The 22,190-nt window shown below is 39.7% G+C and overlaps 1 protein-coding gene across 1 annotated transcript in view; it reads right to left on the reverse strand.

Moving 5' to 3' along the window:
• The window catches only part of COG2 (component of oligomeric golgi complex 2), a 1,275,772-nt gene that overhangs the window by 336,263 nt on the left and 917,319 nt on the right, over positions 1 to 22,190 (reverse strand). Inside the window, exon 15 of the mRNA XM_044076075.1 lies at positions 20,726 to 20,868. Within this exon, the coding sequence (XP_043932010.1) occupies positions 20,726 to 20,868 (143 nt within the window). The remainder of the gene's footprint in view (positions 1 to 20,725; positions 20,869 to 22,190) is intronic.

Genomic DNA, 22,190 nt, shown 5'->3' on the forward strand with positions numbered 1-22,190 from the left:
TGATGACTTGATCTTTATTTTTGAAGGGGGTGGGAGAATGTAGGAGAATTCATTCAGTAAATTCAAAACAATCATTAAAATATAAGATCTGATGGGATCCAGAAAGGTACAAAAGTAGATTTCTTGGATATAACTAACAGGTATTAATAATGATAGAATCCAAACAGGAATACATAGAAAGTGTGAGGGAAGTAGTCATATACTACATGAGGAAAGTTGTTACCCCCCACAAACCATTAGATCCATCCCATATGGAGAATTTTTGAGAATAAAAAGATTGTGTAGTGAAAAGAAAAAATGTGATAGAGAAATAAATAAGGCAGCTAAAACGTTTATGGATAGGGGTTATGATAAAATGCAAGTGGAAGAAAGCAAAGTAAAAATGAAGCCGCAAAATATGGGCAAAAGGGTTAGAAATAATTCATACAGGCCTGTAAAAAATCAGGAAACACAGAAATTAATCTTTGTGACTAAATTTAATGTTTTCTCTGAAACGTTAATTAAACTGGTTAAATACCATTAGGACATCTTCAAAAAAGTAAACATCTTACAATAAAGGAAAATTAATTTCCAAGATTTTCTTATTCAAAAGGTAGATGTATCAACGATTTTATTGCACATGGAGGGTTTCAGCCTCATTTAGATAAAAGATGTTTAGAAGTACAGATGCCGGGCACTTTTCTTTGTGGGAAGTGCAGCTGCTCTCAGTATGTCACACAAAGATTTTGATAAACTTGTATAGACACATTTGTGTGATAGTATAGGAATTGTGTATGGATTGAAATGCCCCTTGGGAAAGCAAGATAATTTTTGGGAAAGATTAAAAGAACATGTGAGAGATATAAGAAAAAACATTGTGGAAATATACAAGGTTTGGAAGCTACAATTTTAGGGCAGGTCAAACAATTGTATAATTTAGACATTAAGAAGTTATAAAAAAATGGAATCTGTCTTAATTTTAAAGTTTAATACTTTAAGCCCGAAAGGGTTAAATAGGGAATGTCACTGGAAATGTTTCCTTTAAGAAAATTAGTGGTTAAATGTATTTAATTGAATAATTGCCTGAAAATTGTAGTATATCAGGGCAAGAGCAGAGGGGAAATGTATACGCTGTTAAGGCCGAAAAGCCGAGGCACTAGAGGAGTTACATTGCTATGTTGCTGTTTCTAGCATATACTACACAAGCTTTGCTACTAAGCTGTGTTTGTCTTGACAATTTTGGCAAAAAAGTTTTATGGTGTTACGCAAAGGTTGTTTCGATAACCTGGGAAGGTTACTTTATGATGTATTTCATTGCTTTTAAAGTTTCATTTGGTGCAGAGACTGTCTAATTTGGACATTTGTTTTTTATTAAACATCAAAGAAGATAATCACTGGCCTTTTTCTTTTGTGGTTATGTTTTTTACTTGTAAACTGGTGGTGAAGTAAAATACCACTGTTGTTGGTGAGTCTTGATGCAGAGAAACCATTTGACAGAGTAAGCTGGGGTTTTATGAGAAGGGCAATTAAAGCGTTTGCCTTCCCTGATAAAATTATAAGGCTGATTATTAGGATATATGACGGATCAGAGGTGAAAATTAAAGGGGGTGGGGCTCCTCTCTGATAACTTCTGCTTGTGCAGAGGAACCAGGCAGGGATGCTATTTTTGCCCTTTGTTATTTGCATTATATTTAGAACCACTGGCAATGAAAATATGGGACTCATCAAGGATATAATTGGTGTGGTAGTCAAGAAAAGCTGGCTTTGTTTGCAGATGATATTTTATACCTGATAAAACCAGAAAAGGACATTTCAATGTTGTGGAACATTTTGAGACAGTTACACAACTTTACAGGATATAAAATTACTCAAACTTTACGGGATATAAAATTAATGAAGCTAAAAAAAAAAAAAAAAAAAAAAGGGCAATACCTGTAAATAATGTATCCACACATGAATTGGTTCAGCAATATCTATTATTTAATGGGACATGATAAAATAAAGTACTTAGTATGGATTAAAAATCATTTCGGTGTGGCAGCTAAGGATATGTGGCAGAAGGCTAAACAAAAGATCATACAAAAACTGAAAAATTGGAAGCTTTGTTATATGGATATGGATAAAACGATACAGGCAGTTTAACTGTTTTTAGTCCCTTTAGTCTTATACACCTGTCATATTTATCAAACCATAAACTGTGGACGAGAAAGGAAACAAATCCTGCAGCAGCAATGAAATGAAAAACAAACACGTTGCAAGGATAAAACCACAAGAAAAAATTGGAGAATTTTGCAGGGAAACGCTGACATTAGTCAAATAGTTGGGGAACACCCCCTTTTTGTGTTAAGGAATCATTATAACATCAAAAAAGCCTTAGAATTTAAGAATTACAACAAAGTGGGTGAAGATATTAACATCCAAACAAAGGGGATGTTTCCATGCTTCGGATGTAACATGTGTAGGTTCATTTCACAGGGCCCTTACATTTTGATAGATTGTATAGACAAAACTTTTGAAGTTCCCCAGTATGTTAATTGCAATACAAAGGGTGTTATTTACATTAGTTTTTGTAGTAGCTGCACTGCATTTTATATAGGAATGACCATTAGATGTTTAAAAACTAGAATACGAGAACATTTGTATAGCATAAAAAGTAAAGACACAAACAACGCCTTGTTTAAACATTCGGTTGTGTGTCCTAATTTTAAGAAATTTCTTTTTTCAGTGTTGGAAGTTTGTCATTCAGATCTGAGGGGGGGTGATTTCAGGAATTATGTCGAACAGAGGGAGACCTTGTGGCAGATTCGGCTGAGATCTGACCGACCCCCAGGTCTGAATGACTCAATCAACATTAAATGTTTTTTGAAAAATAAAAAATTATGTATAGATAAAAATATAACAACAGAATTTTTTATTTAGTCTGTCTTTTTAAATAACTTTGATCACATTTATTGGATAATTGGATGCTAATTATGTATTGGATATTTAAATGATGTTTTAACACTTGTAATGTATTCTGAAGAAGTTTTTACGAAAGCGTGTATGGAGTAAAGTTTATTACGCTATTGCTGTGGTTGTGGTTTTATCCTTGCAACGTGTTCGTTTTTCATTTCATTGCTGCTGCAGGATTTGTTTCCTTTCTCGTCCACAGTTTATGGTTTGGTCTTTTGGTCTTTGTGGATCATATATTTATCAAGCAGAGGAGAAGTTGTGGATAGCAATTAATAAGGAGCTGAAGGAGTTTATCTGGGAGGGGAAGATTGCAAGAGTGAAGTGGGATAAGCTGATTCTTCCAATATGACAGGGCACATTGGGATAACTCAATATAAAGCAATTATATAAGTCAGCACTAAAAATTAAAAGCACTACACCCTCACTCCCCACTGGCCCTTGTTTTCAATCATTAAGGAATTCCCAATATTATTCTAGCATGTCCAAAGGTCAGTTGTCAATCTCCTCTCCGGTCCAGCTGGTGAATCTGGGAATCTTGAGGCAATGTTACAACTGCCTCATGTACACAGACAACCCTCTCCTCCTCCCAACAAATTCCAACACGTGAGAGATGCAACCATATAGCCAAACTGGAGGCTAAGCTCTCTCAACTCAGTACTGGCATAACCAGTCAGGAGGAGAAGGAAACCACACTCACTACAATTCCAGTCTCACATAGACCTACCACGACAGCAAACCAAACACAATCACACAAAAACATACTCGGAGGCTCTAAATAAAGATCTGCCTAAGCAGCACAGACCTCCAAAGCAGACACCCAAGCAACCACTACCCCAAAACAAAACACGTGCAACACATATCTCCACAAAGCCAGTGTGCCGAACAGTCACAGCCCTTAAGACTAAACAACACACTTGATACACTTGTAATAAGTGACTCTATCGTCAGGCACACTGACGTCCCGCTCACCAGGCTGAACAAGGAGAGGGTCACGGTGAGCAGCCTGTCGGGCGCTAGGATCCGCCACATAACACAAGCACTCAGGTCACTCCAAGGCAAGTACAAATATGACTCAGTCATTGTCCATGCTGGTGTGAATGACCTGAGACGTACCTCCCTGGACTACATGAAAAGAGACATAAAGGAGCTCTCTGAGCATGTAGCCCAGGCCGGTATGACCCTGACCTTGAGTAGCATCTTACCCTCACCAAGAATGATGCCACAATATGAAGACAAGATGATCAATTTCAACAATTGGCTTAAGTACTGGTGTCATTCAAAGGGGATCCAATGCCTGTCAACTTGGGATGATATGCTCGACAAGCCACGATGCTTCGCTAGGGACGGCTTGCACCTGTTACCCCTGGGCTTTTGGATATTGGCAAAGGCTCTTGCTACCCCCATATTGCCTTTTTTAGGCAAGGCTCAAAAGACAAACCCACCTCCATAGATATCACAAGGGATAAGAAACTAAGAGTAATACTACTCAACGCCAGAAGTCTAAACCTCAAGACGATGCGCTCAAAATTCTCCTTAGCATGGAGAACATCAATATCTGTGCAGTAACAGAAACCTGGTTCAGGGCTCCCGAGAGCACCCCAGCACTACCAGGTTATACCTCATACCATGCTTTTCAGCCCCAAAACTTGGACCGAACCACAAAAGGAGGGGGAGTATCGATATTCATCAAAGATACCCACACCTCCAGGTTGGTGGCAAAGCATGAAGCATCAGAGACTATTTATGTGCAACTAACAGTGGGTAAAACTGCCTTCCAGTTTATAGCCTGCTACAGACCACCCTCCCAAACCCAGGAACCCCACTCGGCCTTTCTGAGAACACTGGAAAATATGAAGGTATCTCCAAACACCATTATATTGGGCGACTTCAACTATCCAAACATAGACTGGGAGCATTACTCTAGCTCCAACACCCTAACCCAAAGGTTCCTAGAATTTATAAACTCAAATGCTATGGAACAACTTGTTACCACTCCCACAAGAGGGGAAAACATACTGGACCTGATCATCACCAACATGGGGACTCTATGCTCCAGACCAGAAGTGTATCCCTCACTGGTAAGATCAGACCATAAACTAATCTCACTGGATATTCACATCCCGACCCCACCCCCTGCCCAGAAAACCACAGTGAAAAACTTCTCTAAAGCAAATTTCACACTCCTCAAAACTGAGGTGGAATCCTTCAAAGCCCCCGGTCCAATGGAAAATACGGCCCAGACCGCAGAATCCTTTATAAATGCATTCTATGAACACCTTCAGGAATGCATGGATCATGTGATCCCAAATAAAACGAAGACCCAATCCTCCAAAGGCAGTCTGGTGGACCCCAGCCATAAACAAACTATACAATAGAAGGAGGAAGCTACTAAATGATAGAGCAAAATCCCAAAAAGGAAAGGCATCACTGATCAGTATTAGCAAAAAACTACGGGCACTCATAAAATTGTCTAAGGCCAGCTTCGAGAGAAAAATTGCACAGGACACTAAGGATAATCACAAGGCTTTCTTTAGTTATGTTAGGAACCTGGGTGGTAATTCCCAGATATGCTCAGAATTAGTCCAAAATGACAAAAATACACTGAACCCACAGACATTGCCAACATCCTAGCTGACAGGTTCAGCGCAAACTCCCCTCTCCACCAAAAGGGCAAATATCTATCCCAGCAGAGTGCTGCCCCCCTGACATTTCAGATGCTCAGGTAAGAGCCGCCCTCTCCAAAGCAAAAAACACAGCATGAATGGGACCAGACGGTGCCCCGAGCTGCGTCCTACATGAACTCCAAGAAGAGCTAAACCCAAACATAAAACTACTGTTCAGTCTCAGCCTTACTACAGGATATGTGCCCAAAGAGTGGCGTACAGCAACAGTGGTCTCTCTCCATAAAGGTGGTGCCTCAACGGATCCTGGAAACTATCGCCCCATAAGCCTGACTAGCTTGGTCTGTAAAGCTATGGAAAGGATCATCATGGACCTCATAAATAAAGATATTGGGGACCTATAGACACTGGATCCTACCCAGTTCGGCTTTGTCAAGGGCAGATCCTGCCTCTTAAACCTGGCTGATTTCTTTGAAACAGTCACCAAGGCCATTGACGAGGGGAAGGTGGTCCACACAGCCTACCTGGACCTCACAAAAGCCTTCGATACAATACCCCACTCAGGCATTATAGATAAGCTCACCAGCTTAAATATAAACCCCTATGTCACTAGATGGATTGCAAACTGGCTCAAGGACAGAACCCACATGGTTAGAATTGCTGGAGCCATGTCAGACTCCAAACCAGTTACAAGTGGTGTCCCACAAGGCTCAGTCCTGGGACCTCTCTTGTTCGGTATATATTTCTCGCAGGTACAGGCCAACACGGAAGGACTGTGGCTGACCAAGTTCGCAGATGACTGCAAACTGGGCGCCATAATCGACTCTCCAGCCGACACAAGCATCCTCCAAAAGGGCCTCATAGAAACAAACAACTAGCCATGGCCTCAAGCTAAATGCCAAAAAGTGTATAGTCATCCCCTTTGGCAAAAACAAAGTGCCCACAAATTACCACATAGGTGGTAATCCATTAAGTACAGAAGAAGTAATTAGGGACCTGGGGACCCAAGTTGATAGCAATCTCTCATTTGACAACCACGTGGCCAAAGTGGTTAGAAAAAAATTTTATATAGCCCACCTAATCATGAAGGGATTCACATCTAGATCAGGGGAGGTCATCGTGTCGCTTTACTCATCCCTCATCAGGCCCATAATTGAGTACAATGCCCCTTTTGGGATGTACCTTACCAGACACCTGCAGCAACTGGAAAGACCCCAAAGGTACCTCACCAAGAGGATCAAAGGGCTTAAACAGATGCCATATGCTGCCCGGTTAAAGAAACTCCAGCTCTACTCAGTGGCATACTGCCTGTTCAGAGGCGATCTGTGCCTGACGTATAAAGCCATGTCCAACCCGGAATTAATGGACATGCTGCACCTCAGAAAATCCAAATCCCATCGAGCTGCGCGCTCGAGAGACTTGAACCTCAGCACTGAAATAAATAGGACATGCTGGAGGGACAGATTCATAACCCAGAGGCTCCCTTCACTCTGGAATAAAATCCCAGTCCAGGTTAGGCAGAGTCCCTCATTGACTCTCTTCAAGAGGAATCTTGATGAGTGGATGGGAGATCGTAGGTTTACCCCGGTATCACTTCTGTGTCACTGTTAGACAGAGGCACAGTATACTAACCTTGAAAAAGGGCATAGCAAAATAAATTTAAAATGGGTGGCAAAAGCCAAACACATTCTGGCTAGGCTTATAAATGCCCTAGGGCAGATAGCCTAGTATGAACCTATGAACCTATGAACCTATGAAGGGGTATTTTCAGAACTACACATTTAAGACTCTTAAACATAGCACAAGAAGAAACCTATAATTCAAAGTGGAAAGGGATGATGACGAAACAGGGGGAAGCTCAAGAAACAATGAGAGACTGGGATTACGAAATAACAGTAGTCATACAGAATACTATATTCATAAAGTGGCAGAAAGTATCCTACAAACTAAGCCAACACAGGAATGGAGGAAGGAGATTCTGCCAATAGGGATGACTGCAATTAGGGATACAGACAATAGGCAAAACTGGACAAGAATTTATTGGATAAAACTGGCAAAGGATCTGACTTATTGTGAGCAAATAACTTGAGAGGGAAAGATAACAGAATGGAAAAATGCCAAGAATTTATTTGGACTGCAGGTAAGAGATTTCTTTCCATATCAAGGATTGGTATCAAAGTATAAGCAAACAAAGAAATAGAGGGGTCCTAAGATGAAAGACCAGCACAGTGGTAGAGATTTTAATCGAATCTAGAACAGAAGCTAGTGTTAAAGAAGATTAATTAGTACAACAGATAAAATACTACATGATAACTATAAGAATCCATCAGAGGAGGGTAGAAAGGATTGGGAAGAGAGATTGGATAAGCAATTCACAAAGAAACAATGGGGGATATATGTCTCCCAAATATACAACAAAATCGAGAAGACTTAGGATTTTTGCTAGGAAATATTTAGAAAGGCAGTTTTATATCCCAAGTAGACTCTTGAGAATTTTCCCTCAGTTAGAGAGCAAATGTTGTGGTTAGCATTGTCGCCTCACAGCAAGAGGTTCTCCGGTTTGATCCTCGGCTGGGGTGCCTTCTGTGCGGACTCTGCATGTCCTCCCTGTGGTCACGTGGGTTTCCTCCGGGTGCTTCGGTTTCCTCCCACATCCCAAAAACATGCAGTAGGAGGATTGGACACACTAAATTGGTCCTAGATGTGTGTGTGTGTGTGTGTGTGTGTGTGTGTGTGTGTGTGTGTGTGTGTGTGTGTGTGTGTGTGTGTGTGCCTTCAGTGGAAGGTTGGGCGCCGGGGCTGGCAACTCGACACTGTAAAACTCCACTGCCAATCATGAGAGGACAGGTGATCCGCTGTGGCGACCCCTAACCGGGAAAAGCCGAAAGAAGAAGAAGAAGACAGCAAATGTTGGAGGTGTGATGGGGAAGAAAGAGGTAACTGGGAGCATATTTTCCTGGGAGTGTAATGAGTTGGCAGACTTTAAAGATTCCCTGCAGACTACTCAATCAGAGATACTGGTTGAGCAAATTGGTTTATCCAGAGAAATTATTTTTTTGAGCTATGACACAAAATCGGAACTGCCTAGACTAAGGCCTTACTTAAAAAACAAAGTGATAGTAACAAATAACGCCAGCTGGTGTGAAAGTAAAATTCTTTACTTGTTAGCGCTTTCATGCACACAAATAGATGCACTTCTTCAGACAAGTTTTTGAAACAAACCACACATTAATTTATATGCTGAAAATACAGCTATAATTAACTAATTACAAACAGCCCTAATTAATTATCTAATTACTATACAACATTTCCGAAACTTCATTCATCCACCATTTGTATTCACATTTACCACTAATAATTTGTATAATGAAGAGTTTTAGTATAAACATTTTTTCTGCCTCAAGTCTCCATAAGCATGTTTGTTAATTTATTGTTTAAAAATTAGTGAATAATAGCAAAAAGTTTTCTGCACTTTTTAATTTATTGGTTATAAATTAGTGGTAAATGTGAATACAAATGGTGGATGAATGAAGTTTTGGAAATGTTGTATAGTAATTAGATAATTAATTAGGGCTGTTTGTAATTAGTTAATTATAGCTGTAATTTCAGCATATAAATTAATGTGTGGTTTGTTTCAAAAACTTGTCTGAAGAAGTGCATCTATTTGTGTGCATGAAAGCGCTAACAAGTAAAGAATGTTACTTTCACACCAGCTGGCGTTATTTGTTACTATCACTTTGTTTTTTATTTTTGAAGTTTAGTTTGTCTAGTTTTTTTGTTTAAGGCCTTACTTAGTTTAATTATGGTGGCTGCCAAGAAAGCAATTACTACAAAATGAGACTCACAAGTCTAAAACCAGCTGTACTACACGGAGTGAATATAGTAACAGAGATAAAACAACGAGAATTAGTATCTTTAGAAAAGGGTGAGAGCATATTACATAGAAAAATGGAAATTGTGGGAACAATACATACAGGCGAGGAATGAGGTTTAAATGAAGGCAGGATTTGAGTGAGTTACGTAATTTTGATAATGATTGGGTAGATTATAAAATGTTTGCAAATAAAATTATGTCAGTATGGTTTCTGTTGTATAATGCCTGCAACTAAGATCATGTCAATAAGGTTTGTTTTCATTTTTATATAACTGTATGATTGCCTATATCATAGGTGATAATTTAATAAAGATTTTTTTTTTAAACAAGAGGAATTAGGAACAGGATCCCTCTGAGATCTTAAAGCCTTCAGGGCATTGAACAAGCCCTGGGTAATAACCTGTCATTCACTCTGAGAATCCTTAACAATGGAAGGAATGTGCTTAGTTTTTTGCTTCTTCTGTGGGGTGTCAGCTTTGACTGACCTAGTAGGCTCTGAGCCATGTCTAGACTCAATAAAGCTGCCAGGTACTTCCGCCCTAACCAGAATATGGGGAATCTCTCCAGGCCCTGTGGAAATGATCTGCTGTGGTTCAACATCTGCAGCAGACAGCTTTAGAGGATGTGTGAGAGGCTGGTTCTATGCTGGCCTCCAACAGGATCATGGCAGAGGAAACCAGAGTCAGCATCAGACGGTCTTTGGGGTCTTCAATCCTTGAGAGATACAGCTGTCGGAGGCTGGACAGCAGCAGAATCAGAGACTTTTTGGTCTTCTTAAGAGATGGCTGTACCTTAGGGGCAGGTGGATTCGGCCATGTTACCCTGGTCAAAACTTTGAGATGTTGATTCTCAAGATAAATGGATAGAGAGGACATTCAACTGGGCAGCATATTAGGAAGAAAAGCCTGACAAATGGTACAGTGGGTATGATTGTGTGATGCACACAGGCAGAATAAACACTTCTTGTGAGAGTTTTTATGGGGAATCTGCCTCCCACCTGCCATTTTCTTTTCCTGGATGGCAAGAACCATAAGTAAAGGAAGAAAAAGAAGGAACCCCAATGGGACACTTATCTGTAAATGACTCAGTACTGACTAGCTCAGTGAAGGGCATTCAAACTGATGTTCAACTGTGACATCTGGACTGGTGGCAAAGAAGTTCCAAGTACTGAATATGTGTATGTCACCTTTATGTCCTATGCCTGTAAGGGAGCATACTGCTGATGTATGATGCTGGGGGTATGTAAAGACTTTGGTATACTAGCTGAACGTTGGGCCATCCTTGGCAGGAGATCCAAAATGTGATGAATACTGCAAAAGTGATATTGAAGGACATCTACAGTTAACTAGTACTGAGACAGGGAAACAGAAGACTTAACTATACATCAAAAGAGACTTCTGGTATAAAAAAAAAAAAAAAAAAAAAAAAAGCTTAAAACCACCAATGCATGTGACTAGAGTACTTGCTGACAGTACATGCAGCTTAGATGTAAAACCGAAACAGATGCAAGCACTAAGGTCTGTGACATCATTATCATCATCATTATTCTATATAATACCAGAGCTGGCAGGATTTAAGAAGGCAGGGCAAACATTGGTGGTATCAGTACTAATGTCTAAATATGCACCTTTCCTTTTAAATTCCACTGCAGTATGACGGCAGTGGTTTATTTCTCCATCTACCTGCATATGTAAATTTAGTAAAAAATCTCACAGGCCAAGAATTCATGCTCTTTCCTAGGCCATAAAGAAAGGTAAGGTGAAAACCTATGGGATATATTCACTGATTTGGTTTGGGAGTTTTTCAGGTAGGTGCAGTAGCACAGCAGTTACTGTTACAGCTTCACAGTGCTTGGTTCTCCAGTTTGGTTCTCTGTCAGCATTCTTGGTGTGTGAAGCATTCATGTGCTCCCTGTATCTGTGTCAGTTTTTGTCAAGAGCTCCAGTTTCTTCCTAAATCCCAAAAATGTGCCAGAGGTCAACTGGAGGTCCCTTAAACTGCCTGCAGATGTGGGTTCCACAATCAGAACTGAATGAAACACATCTCTGCCAGTTAGTGCAAAGTCACAGATTGAGATCCCATATACAAAGTTTGTAAATACACAACAGTGATAAAAAAGGAGAAAAATGCCAAAAAACAGCAGTCTTGAACAATAACTGTTTCACTCCAGAAACAGTAGAATTGCGGAGCAAGGACACAATGGAAAGCCATAGATGCTTGTGGGCTTCGAAAGAGTCAGAGTGTGGATAGTACAAGTAACATGGAACTCCACTAAGGATTAGTACTACTACTTTACATCCACAGAGTGATGGGATAGGCTCTGGATTCCTCATGACCCAGAACAGCTTTGAGTGGGTTACCAGAAAATGACTAAATTAATAAACTTATAAAATTACTTTTTTTTGTTAAGAGACTTTAAACACTCAAACTAAAGACCAAGTAAAGACAAGGCTAAGGGAGAAAACAAAGGAAATAGTTTTAAATATGAAAACAATACAACCAAAACTAAAACCAATAGGCAGAAGATGCGTAAATACTATACTTTAATACAGAAAATAAAAAGAGACAAGATAAGCACTTCCGTACTCATTCTAAGTACTTCATCAGATCTAAATTCAAAATACAAAGTGCTTCTCTTTTATACGTTAATGATTTAAACTAAGTGACTTCAATAATCGTTTAACGGGCACAAACTCATTTAACCCCTTCCTTTTTGTTGCCTGTAGTATAGTTGTCCATTTGATCTCCATGCATTCATTGTGTGTTCTAATATCACCACTCCTTAAGCCAGTATTACAAATTTCCAAAGCCATGAACTTAAAGTAATGATTACTTCCTACAAGGCTTATATGTTTAGATAAAGCATTTATGTTATCACGCATATTTATGCAATACAGGTGTTCCCTAATACGATCTCTCGGACAGTAGTTAGTTTTGCCAACATAGAACATTCTGCAGATCTATGTATACACGATACTAGTGCTACAGCTAGCATAAATATTAATAACATGAGTTTGTGCCCATTAAACCCTTTATGAAGTCATGTGGTTTAAACCATTAACCTATAAAAGTGAAGCACTTTGTATTTTGTATTTAGATCTGATGAAGTACTTGGAATTAGTATGAAAGCGTTTATCTTGTCTGTTTTAATTTCTGTATTAAAATATAGTTTTTACGCATCTTCTGCCTATTGATTTTGGTTTTGGTTGTACTGTTTTCATATTTATACCTATTTGCTCTTTTAAAAGAAATAGTTTCCCAGTCAGTTTCTAACATTAAAAATCAGATACAAAGAGATGAAGAACTATAACTGATAACACAATAATTACTTAACGCAGTTTGTTAAAGCACCAGAAATGTTTCACAGAACAAATGCTCTCTGTGAAAAGAAATTAGTTTTAATGCCTTGCTTCCAGCTATTTATAGTTTCAAGACGGAGCTTAATGGATAAGTGAGCAGATCACATGACCATGACAGGAAGTAACCAGAAGGGAATAGGAAAGCGACTCTTGCTATGCACTTCATGAGGCACAAAAAGAATCATGTACACAGTTATTGCACTGATGACACTTCCAATGTTCCATACCTGTTTTTCAGCCCCATAACCTCAACAAAACCTGGCTTGATAAAATGGCCTTTGTTCAACAGTTATGTAATTACCAGAATGTGTTATTTGAGAAGGTTTGTGGTCCAACTGGGAATGTTTCTTAGTGATTACTGCAACTTCTTTATGTATAATTTTGCTTTTGTTAAAAAAAATGTGCAGTCACTAACCCCAAACTCCTAAGGAATGGACTTGCTGAGGCCTTTACTCTGGGATACATTACAACTGCTTTTCTGACATTTTCAGAAACTAATGCACTTAATGAAGGCACTGGAAGTGGTAGGTATTTGCTAAGAAGTAATACAGAAGAAAGCTGGTAACAGTGTCTGCAAGAGATGCAAAGAGTGAAAGGAAAAAACATGCAGTATTTGTGGCACAATTCACACAGGAAGGTACTGAGTGAAAGGTAGGGAACTGAAACTGGAATGGAAAAAGCAGAGAGTGAAGCAAAGAAATCAGACCTACTACAAAAAACATGATGCTGCATTAAAGCATGCTTCTTTGGAAAGTTTGAAACCCAAAAGTAAACAAGCTTTCACCAAAATGAGCAGTATGCTATGCAGAAAAATGAAAATAAAATATGGTCATTACGTATGGAAATATAGAAGTGAATGTCTTGCAGAGAATGCTGAGTGATTCCAGCAATTTAGTAAATCTGTGGAAAAAAGAAGAAAACAAAGGGACACCAGTATGAGATGCAAAGGGCAGTTGCTGTTGTTAAAGCGGGAAGTGATACTTAAGTCACTAACAACTACAAACACTGTGATGTTATACAAGGACAGAAGCTCAGCATTTATTAATTTTTACCATTACTTGCTTAATCCAGTTCTAGGTGGTGCAGGAAGCTGGAGCCTATACTGGCACTCACTCACAGGCAGAGCAGCTGATCTCAAATGGGGGTGGCAACCCATTACAGGACTCACACATTCTTACATACGCTCGCACACACACACACAGACACACACAGACACACACAGACACACACAGACACACACAGACACACACAGACACACACACACGGCGCGTTAACAGGAAATCTAAAGAGATGTCAATTAACGCAAGCACATCTTTTAGAAATGAGAGGAAACCGAGCCCCCCAAAGAAAAACTAGAGAGGCACAGGAAGGATATGAAAACTCTAAAAAAGAAGGCATTCTAGTTGACAACTTAAATGGAGAACCAAATGCTGTGATGCAATAGTGCTAATCGCTGCACCAGTGTGATACCCCCAAAATTCCTGGAAATCACTGTCTGCTGGGATAACACTTTCCTAATGTACTTGTTTATGCATTTGGTTAACAAAAAATGTAAAGATCTATGGAGGCATTGGTGTGATTTACTCTACAAACTTTCTACACTAAATTGATGGTGTATGGGGGGGGGGTGATAAATGAAGAACAGTGTGTAGGATTAATAACCACAGAAAGTACAGCTGTGTTAGGAACTTACCATAAATGTCAGTGTTCAAACAGTTTCACTTTTACAGTTCTCAGTTTTGGAGTAGTCTGTAGCAGATCAAGGGCTCAGGCTGAAGTAATCTTTCTGAAACAGGGATGACAGTATTACAAAAGGTGCATCTGCCAGCACCATTTTCAGATATTTCTTGTCGTGGCAGAACCAGGTTGGTAAAGACCCTTGGCCACAGAAAGATGTTGGATTAAGTGGAAACTCCACCACTGGCTTGGGTCCTGCCCAAGATGTTCCAATCCCAATACTCCCAGAAGAGGCTGTCAGAATAAGGGATGAGGTCCTGGCATAGCAGAAAGGAGAAATGTAGGGAAGTTGAGGATGTCACCCAACCCCAGAGTATAACCAGGGCAAATGTAGAAAAAAAGGATGGATGGAGGTTTAACCTGCAAGAGTTAAACAACTCAGACAGCTAAATTTATAAAACAGCTATACTGTGTTTATGGTAGTATACACTATTGCTGTCCTTACTTTTGAGAAGCTATTTCACCTCAGGTTTCCCATGAAAAGAGGCCACTAGCTTGGGGGGACTAACACAGTAAAAAAAAAAAAGAGTTAATAAATATTCCCAAAAGCAGTGAGAAAAAGGGGTGGTAAATAATGAGACATTTGGAATTAAGAACTTGCTGGATGGCAGATTCAGACAGCTTTGAAAGGTATCCAATGACGACATGTAGTGGATTCAAGAACTGGTGAATGCTTCTCTAAGGAAGGTTGCAGTGGCACTGTAGCTCTAGTGGAATGCACTCGAACATGGACTGAGACTCGTTTTCCATGGTAATGATAATAAAATGTTATCAGAAAGGGGTTTGTTTGTTTACAGATTTATCCTCTTTCCCCTTTTGCAAAGGGGACAAACAGGTGATCTGTCTTCCTGAGATCTTTGAAAGCACAAAATTTCTGGGGTGAATATTTGAATACTTGACGTGGTCAGCCAACACAAAAGCTGTCATTAAGAAGGTGTACCAATGGCTTCACTTCTTGTGAAGGTTGAGGAGAGCAAACCTACCATCAATGGTTGTCAAAACCTTCTACAGGGCCACCATCAAAAGTATAATGCCAAACAGCTTTACAGTACTGCATGGAAGCTGCTCTGCTTCTGAGCACCAGTCCTTCCAGAGGGTGGTGAAAGTAGCTGAGAGGATTATCAGGAACTCCCTCCCATCCATACAATACCTGAACATGTCCAGATATCTCAGCAGGGCAAGGAAAATAACCAGGGATAGCACTCATCCTGCTTACAAGCTGTTCTCACATTTAACAACAGGAAGGCGCTTCGATGCATATGCTGCAAAACCATGAGATTCAGAAACAGCTACTTTCCACTAGCTATCAGGTTAATGAACTCTAGGAACAGTACCCTTCACACTGGACATTAAGGCAGTAATCCAACAATACTGAAAAGTCTCAATATGAAATATGTAACAACGTCTTACCCGTACCCAGACAGCAAAGTCAGCAGTAATCAAACTGAACTGTTTTATTGTGCAATATAAATGTAGACCTTAAATCAATTGCTTAAGTGAGTTTTTTCCAGTGAAAATAAGCTAATAATCTAGAAATGAGTGGTAATCTATTAAACCAGTACAATAATGTATTTATTACTGTTGTGTTTGTAGTCTGTGTCTATAATATTTTGTGTATGTTAAATGCAGTCTGTATTTCGTATGCACATTAAGCCCGAAGAAATGTAATTTTGCTTGGTTCGCACTTGTGTGAATCGAAGTAACAAAGTTTACTTTGACTACATAGATAGGATCTTGACAATCTATATTCATCAAGAGAATGAACGGTGTCCACCCAATATGGCAGGGAGAAAATACAAATCTTTCAATGCCAAGCTATGTTCTGTAATTCCCTTGATGTTTAAGTGCTTCTATCTCATCCCTCTCTTCCCATGTCTCTTGACTTTTAAAGTATCCCATATATAGGAGTTCCCCCTATGTCTGACAAGTCTGCTTTAAAGGTCATTGTTGATTCCAGGGGGCTGCAAGGATATTTCCTTGTTTGTGACACATTTGCTGTGACCACCATGAGATTTCTTTCTTTGAGCATAGCAGCAGGGGAAATCTGTTTTCTAAATTGCGGAAGTGCTGATTCCAATTGTTTTTGGAAGTGTTTTTGAAGTTTCTTCATGTGCAGGCATGCAAGGGCACCATCAGAATGCATGTCATCACATACCCAGAAGTTTTACATATTGTCTGGCTATAACCATCTCCTTTTGGATGGAGCTGAAGAAGTACCTGTCAACATCTCCAATTTGTCCTGACTGAGGAAGGCCTGGCAATGAGTAATGTTTTAATGCCTGAACCCCCCCCCCCAAACAAAAGGTGACTCTCTGAAAGGGAATCAAGGAAGATATCTTCTTGTTTGCTGTCAGTCCCAGGCCATTGAAGTATTTTTGATTGAAATTCAGGGCACTGAAAGAACCCTTGAAGAACTTTGCTAGTTTAAGACAATTGTTTAAGTAGGGGTATATCTGAATGCCGTTTGTCCTGCAGATGGTTGTCAGTGGAGTCAAAGATTTTGTGAATACTCTGGTCACAATGGACATGCCAAGGCAATGGATCAGCCCAGGTAAGCTGGGATGCAAATACTTAGCTTTCAAGTGTCTGTTCTCTTTGACCTTTTCTGCAATTGGAGCTACTTTGGCTTCTGCTCTTACATCCTCATTTCTTTACCTGTCCCACAATGTGCATCCTACCACCTGTCTCCATCACCTCAAGCTTCCTTAACTGCTCTGCCTTTACTTCCCAGTCTTCTGAAACATACAGTAGTACTGGTTGCACCACTGTTTTGTACACCTTACTTTTACTCTTATTTGACATTCTTCTGTCATACACTATTCCTGACACACTGTGCTAGTTGGCTGCAGCCCTCGGACTCTAGCTTTGACCTCCTCATTCAGACTTCCCTTCTCCTCAACCACCCTCCCACATACTTGAAGCTGTTAACCTGTTCCACTGTTTTCTCTTCTATCTCAATTTTCAACTTCTACTGATTTTTCCCATTTGCTGCCATTACAATAGCCTTATCTGTACTCAGTTTCATCTCAACTGCCTTCAGTTTTGCATTCCATTCCCCTACCATTTGCTGAAGTTATTGCTGACAGTCTGCCTGGAATGCCACATCAACTACATCCAGCAGCTTTGTAGAGCTGTCCCCTCTATGACTTGTTGGTTAATGTAGTCCATCACCAGTATGTACAACAGTGGTCTCAGAGACGAATCTTGACACATACCCATTCCCACTGAGAACCTCTCCGAGTTCAAGCACTGCGTGTACTTGTATCATTTGGTCCTTGTACAAAGCATGGACTGATTCTACCACTTTTATGGGACTATGAACTATTATAGGACTGCCAAGATTGGATTTCTTGGAACACTATCATATGCTTTCTTTAGATCTAGGACTTTTTCCTTCATCTCTAGCCCCTCTTCTCAACTACCTGCCTCTCTGCAAACATTGAGTCAGTTGTGGCCATCCTGATCTGAATGTGAACTTCCAATGTCCCATCTTATTTTCTACTACTTTGAATATTCGTTTATCAATGACCCTCTCCAGCACTTTCAGGCAGTGTGGCAGGAGTCTGATGCCTCTATACTGCTCACAGTTATAAATGTCCCCCCTTTTTTGTACACTGGAACTAGAATGGTTACTCTCCAGTCATCAGGTTTACAACCTTCCCTATATTCTGCTGCGAGTTCCTTCTGGAGCCAATTCTCCTCTAGCACACCCAACACTGTGATCATAATTGCTGGGAGCTCATCTCAATCTTCTGCTTTCCCCAAATTAATTTTCCTTAACACTTGACTTACTCCTTTCTAGGATGGGCTCTTCTCTTTTCATCATAGGCTATATGTATGGGGCAGTAGAGCTTCTGTTGGGTTTTGTTCATTCACAAGCTGCTGAAAGCAACCCTTTCATCTACTGTTGATGTCCTGTAGACTGGTTAGCGGGTTGTTGCTGGCATCTCTTACGAATGGCATCTGTTGACTATCTTTTTTGTCTTTGCTTTGCAACCTGTTACAGTTTCTTTGCATCATCTGCTGAGTCAGTTTTTAGAAGATCAGTGTGTGCATTTCACAAATATTTTTTTTTGAGGAAGACTAATTTTGTTATCAGAATCTGACCACTAGCGAATGACTATACAAGGCAATGCATGTGATGTACAAAGGGGGAGTAAAACAAAGCTGCTTACAACTACCTTGGATCTAGTCATCATTTAAGTCTTGAACCATTTGTTTTGTTCTTTTAAGTGTACCAGTTCTACTACCTTCTAGCAGAAAGAGCTCTTGCAAAATAGAAGCAGTTAGTGGACTTGTTCATTTGGTAATGGAGGGATTCTTGCCATCTGTAGTCCTTTTACAAACCGCAATCTGAAACCCTGGGAAATGATCTGTAGGACCATCTTGTCATTTGTGATGCCCTTACACTTTTGGAGATATTCTGCGAGTCTTTCCACAAACTTTATATGAGTGGGTAAGGGAAAATATTCAAGCAGATATGGTTGCTCTCTTGCAGCTGAAGACCAAGGGGTCTCCAGACTTTGCTTTATGGTCTCCGTGCCAGTTTTTCTTAAACATGTCCTCTTTCTTCCTTCATTGGCTTCCTGTTACCTTGCCTGCAACAACAAGGGCCTAGCTTACAAGGGTAGTTTCTATCATTCCTGGGGAATGAAACAGCTACTTAAGTTTTTGCATAATTTCCTCCATTTTTTCTATAAACTTCGCCTGCAGGCTTCAAAGACAGCATCTCATTTTCTAGAGGGGCATTAAGAAGATGCAATTTGACACCCTGTGGCAGGTCATTTAGCCTCAGGCTATCCTGGCTATTGAATCTTTTACCACCTGATTTCCAGGCTGGGGAGATCCGTCAATTTTGCCCTCATTTCTACATCAGACACCTCCCCTAGTTTGGTTTAAGAGAGCAATCTGGTACTATCATATGTATTTGACAATTAATGGTCCTGTAAGCCAAAAAGGCAGCTTTGTGAACCTGCTTTCCAAATCAATCTAGCACTCTGTTTTCCTTCTAGTAGCAGGAACCAATCTGAACCCTCCTCTCTGTATCCACAGACACAATATCCGGATCCCACTAAAAAATTCTAGTAAAAGTATGGGTTTCTAGGAACCTGCTAAACTTGCTTGGTTTCTTAATACCAGGAGATTAGTTCTCTGTTTCCTGGGAGGCTGAAAAGCAGGCATCTTCCAGAATCTCCAAAACTGGTGGAATAGCCATAAGTTGAAGTGCCTCTGGACTCAAAACACTGAAGTAACATTTTTGTGCCTGTGATGCTTCCACTGACTGCTATTGGATGCGCTTTTTCATTTTATTAAGGGATATATTGTAAGTGAAATTAACATGTATACAGTTTTCACTAATGTACACTTGGGGTATTCATAATTTAATAAGATGTATGTGTTTAAGTTGTACCTCTCCACTGAAGATTCTACTATGCAAAACTGGTGGTAAATATCTTTCTGCATTCAACTGAAAAATATGACTTGTTTACTTATCTTTTTCTGGTGTGTTTTTATTCAAACATATCAATAAGCAATGCATCAAAGGCTAACTGCAATCCAAAATATCTATACATTTCTGTGCAAAAGAGATATTTTTATGCAATGTATTTTTTTTAGAACACTCATAAAATTTGGTGAAAAAGAAACGTATTCTGCCTTTCTTTAAAACTAAGTCATATATTAAAATAAAAAAAATGGCACATGGCACCCCATTATAGTTCTCAAATCTAAGTACACAATATACATATTCTACAAATAATTATCATCATAACAGAAGAAATAAACAAAGCAAAATATCTGGCTAATGTCTAGGCACATTTCAGATGGCTTTTCATTTTGCTTGATGATGAATGAGACTTGTTGGTAACCACAGCAGTGCTGTAGACAATACATGAGAAGTATGTGTATGCGTGGACACGTGTGCGCACGCACACGCACGCACGCACACACACACGCACACACACACACACACACACACACACACACACACACACACACACACACACACACACACACACACACACACACACACACACACACACGCACACACTGAATATTCTCAAAATAGCAAATTTGATGTGCGTGTATTCCAGCACAGTTAAATTAGCAATATGGCAGAAACAGAAAACCAAGCAATAGTAAAACATTATCAACACAGTCAGATATAACACAGAAGACTTTTTTTTTTTTTTTTTACACATTACCTTGTTGGTCCTCCTGTACAGCCTTGGAACTTCTGATGCAGATTTAAGGCAAACAAAACAAGCTTCACTTAAGTCCTGTATTATTTTGCTGCTTAAGGTTGGTATGCAGCTACTCAATGAGGTCTGAGAATCCTTAATTGCCTCTGTGGAAGAAAAGAGAATGAGAATAAATCAATGCCATTCTCTTTAATTTGGAATGAAGTTTTTGCATACTGTAACATAACATTACAAAAAATATTCTGCTTATGCAGACTTCTTTATAGACACAACAGAATGTAGTTCTGCATATTTTGTGATTCACAAGAAGACAGACAACCTGTATGCTGGGTCTCTACTTTGACAAAAAATTGGGATTTAGTACCTCATCAGTGCCATAAGAATTAAGAGATAAGATATGGATTACTGGCAGATCTATCCATGTGAAGTGATGTCAAGAAATGTATCTAGCTGCCAACCATGCATAAGAAGCAGAGAATCTAACACACATTTCCTGGTATAACTGCTGTACTTACAGACTACAGATAATACAGCTGTGCGAGTACACGTACCATAAATACAGTTGTGCAAATTGAACTTTCCATAACAGAAGATGTTCAAATGATCACAGTTGCAGTTGCTTTAGCTATACGGGTTATATCTTGCCAAGGATAAAACAGGTAGCTAGCTTCGAAAGCTTCAAGGCACTTTCCACGTGCCAAAACTTTGAAGCAGCTCAAGCTATGAAGACTAAAAGACAAGTATGGCCGCAAAGCCCTTCACAGCTTTCCTGTCAGCACAGACTAAGAATAACAAATAAATAAATAAATAAAAGTCTGTACCCTTGCATAAAAACACACCAAAAAAAACAAGGGAGATGGAGGGACAGAGTGGCTACTGCAGCACTGACTGTTTGAACATCTACTGTTATTTTAAATTCAGCTCACACAAATGTGCTATGTTCTTCATATTGATTACTGCTGCAGTAGCCTTAACTACAATAACAAATCTATATTTGCGAGGTGGAAGGAAAAGGGTCCAGGAACCCCTGGAGAATGGTCCTAGCAAAGAATGATCTTGACCTAGAGAAGGAATCCAGCTTAGAGTGCTTTGCCAAAGTATGTACACTGGACCAAACAGCAGCTTCTAGAATATATCTAGAATCCAACCCTTTTCAATCCAAAAAGCCATAGAAAAAGCCAAGGTCCTTGTAGAGTGGGCCCTAACCCTGCCTGGAATAGATTTGTTATGGTGAGTACAACAAAAGGTAATAGCCTAAGGCAACAATTTGGAGATGTCTGTTTTGAGATGGTTGCCCTTCTTACCTTCACAAGAAATGAACAATTGCCACCACAAATTGAAACTTCAGAACCTTCAAACCACAACAGCTCACAGCGCCAAATCAGGTGAGACAAAAGGAGTTGCAAGTAAATGCCAAACTTTATTGGTAACGGTTAAGCGCTTTCTTCTCCTTCAAGAGACTTCATCA

This window comes from Protopterus annectens, chromosome 1.part1 (genome assembly GCF_019279795.1).
Source record: "Protopterus annectens isolate FY-2018-M chromosome 1.part1, PAN1.0, whole genome shotgun sequence".
Classification (NCBI taxonomy): domain Eukaryota; kingdom Metazoa; phylum Chordata; order Ceratodontiformes; family Protopteridae; genus Protopterus; species Protopterus annectens.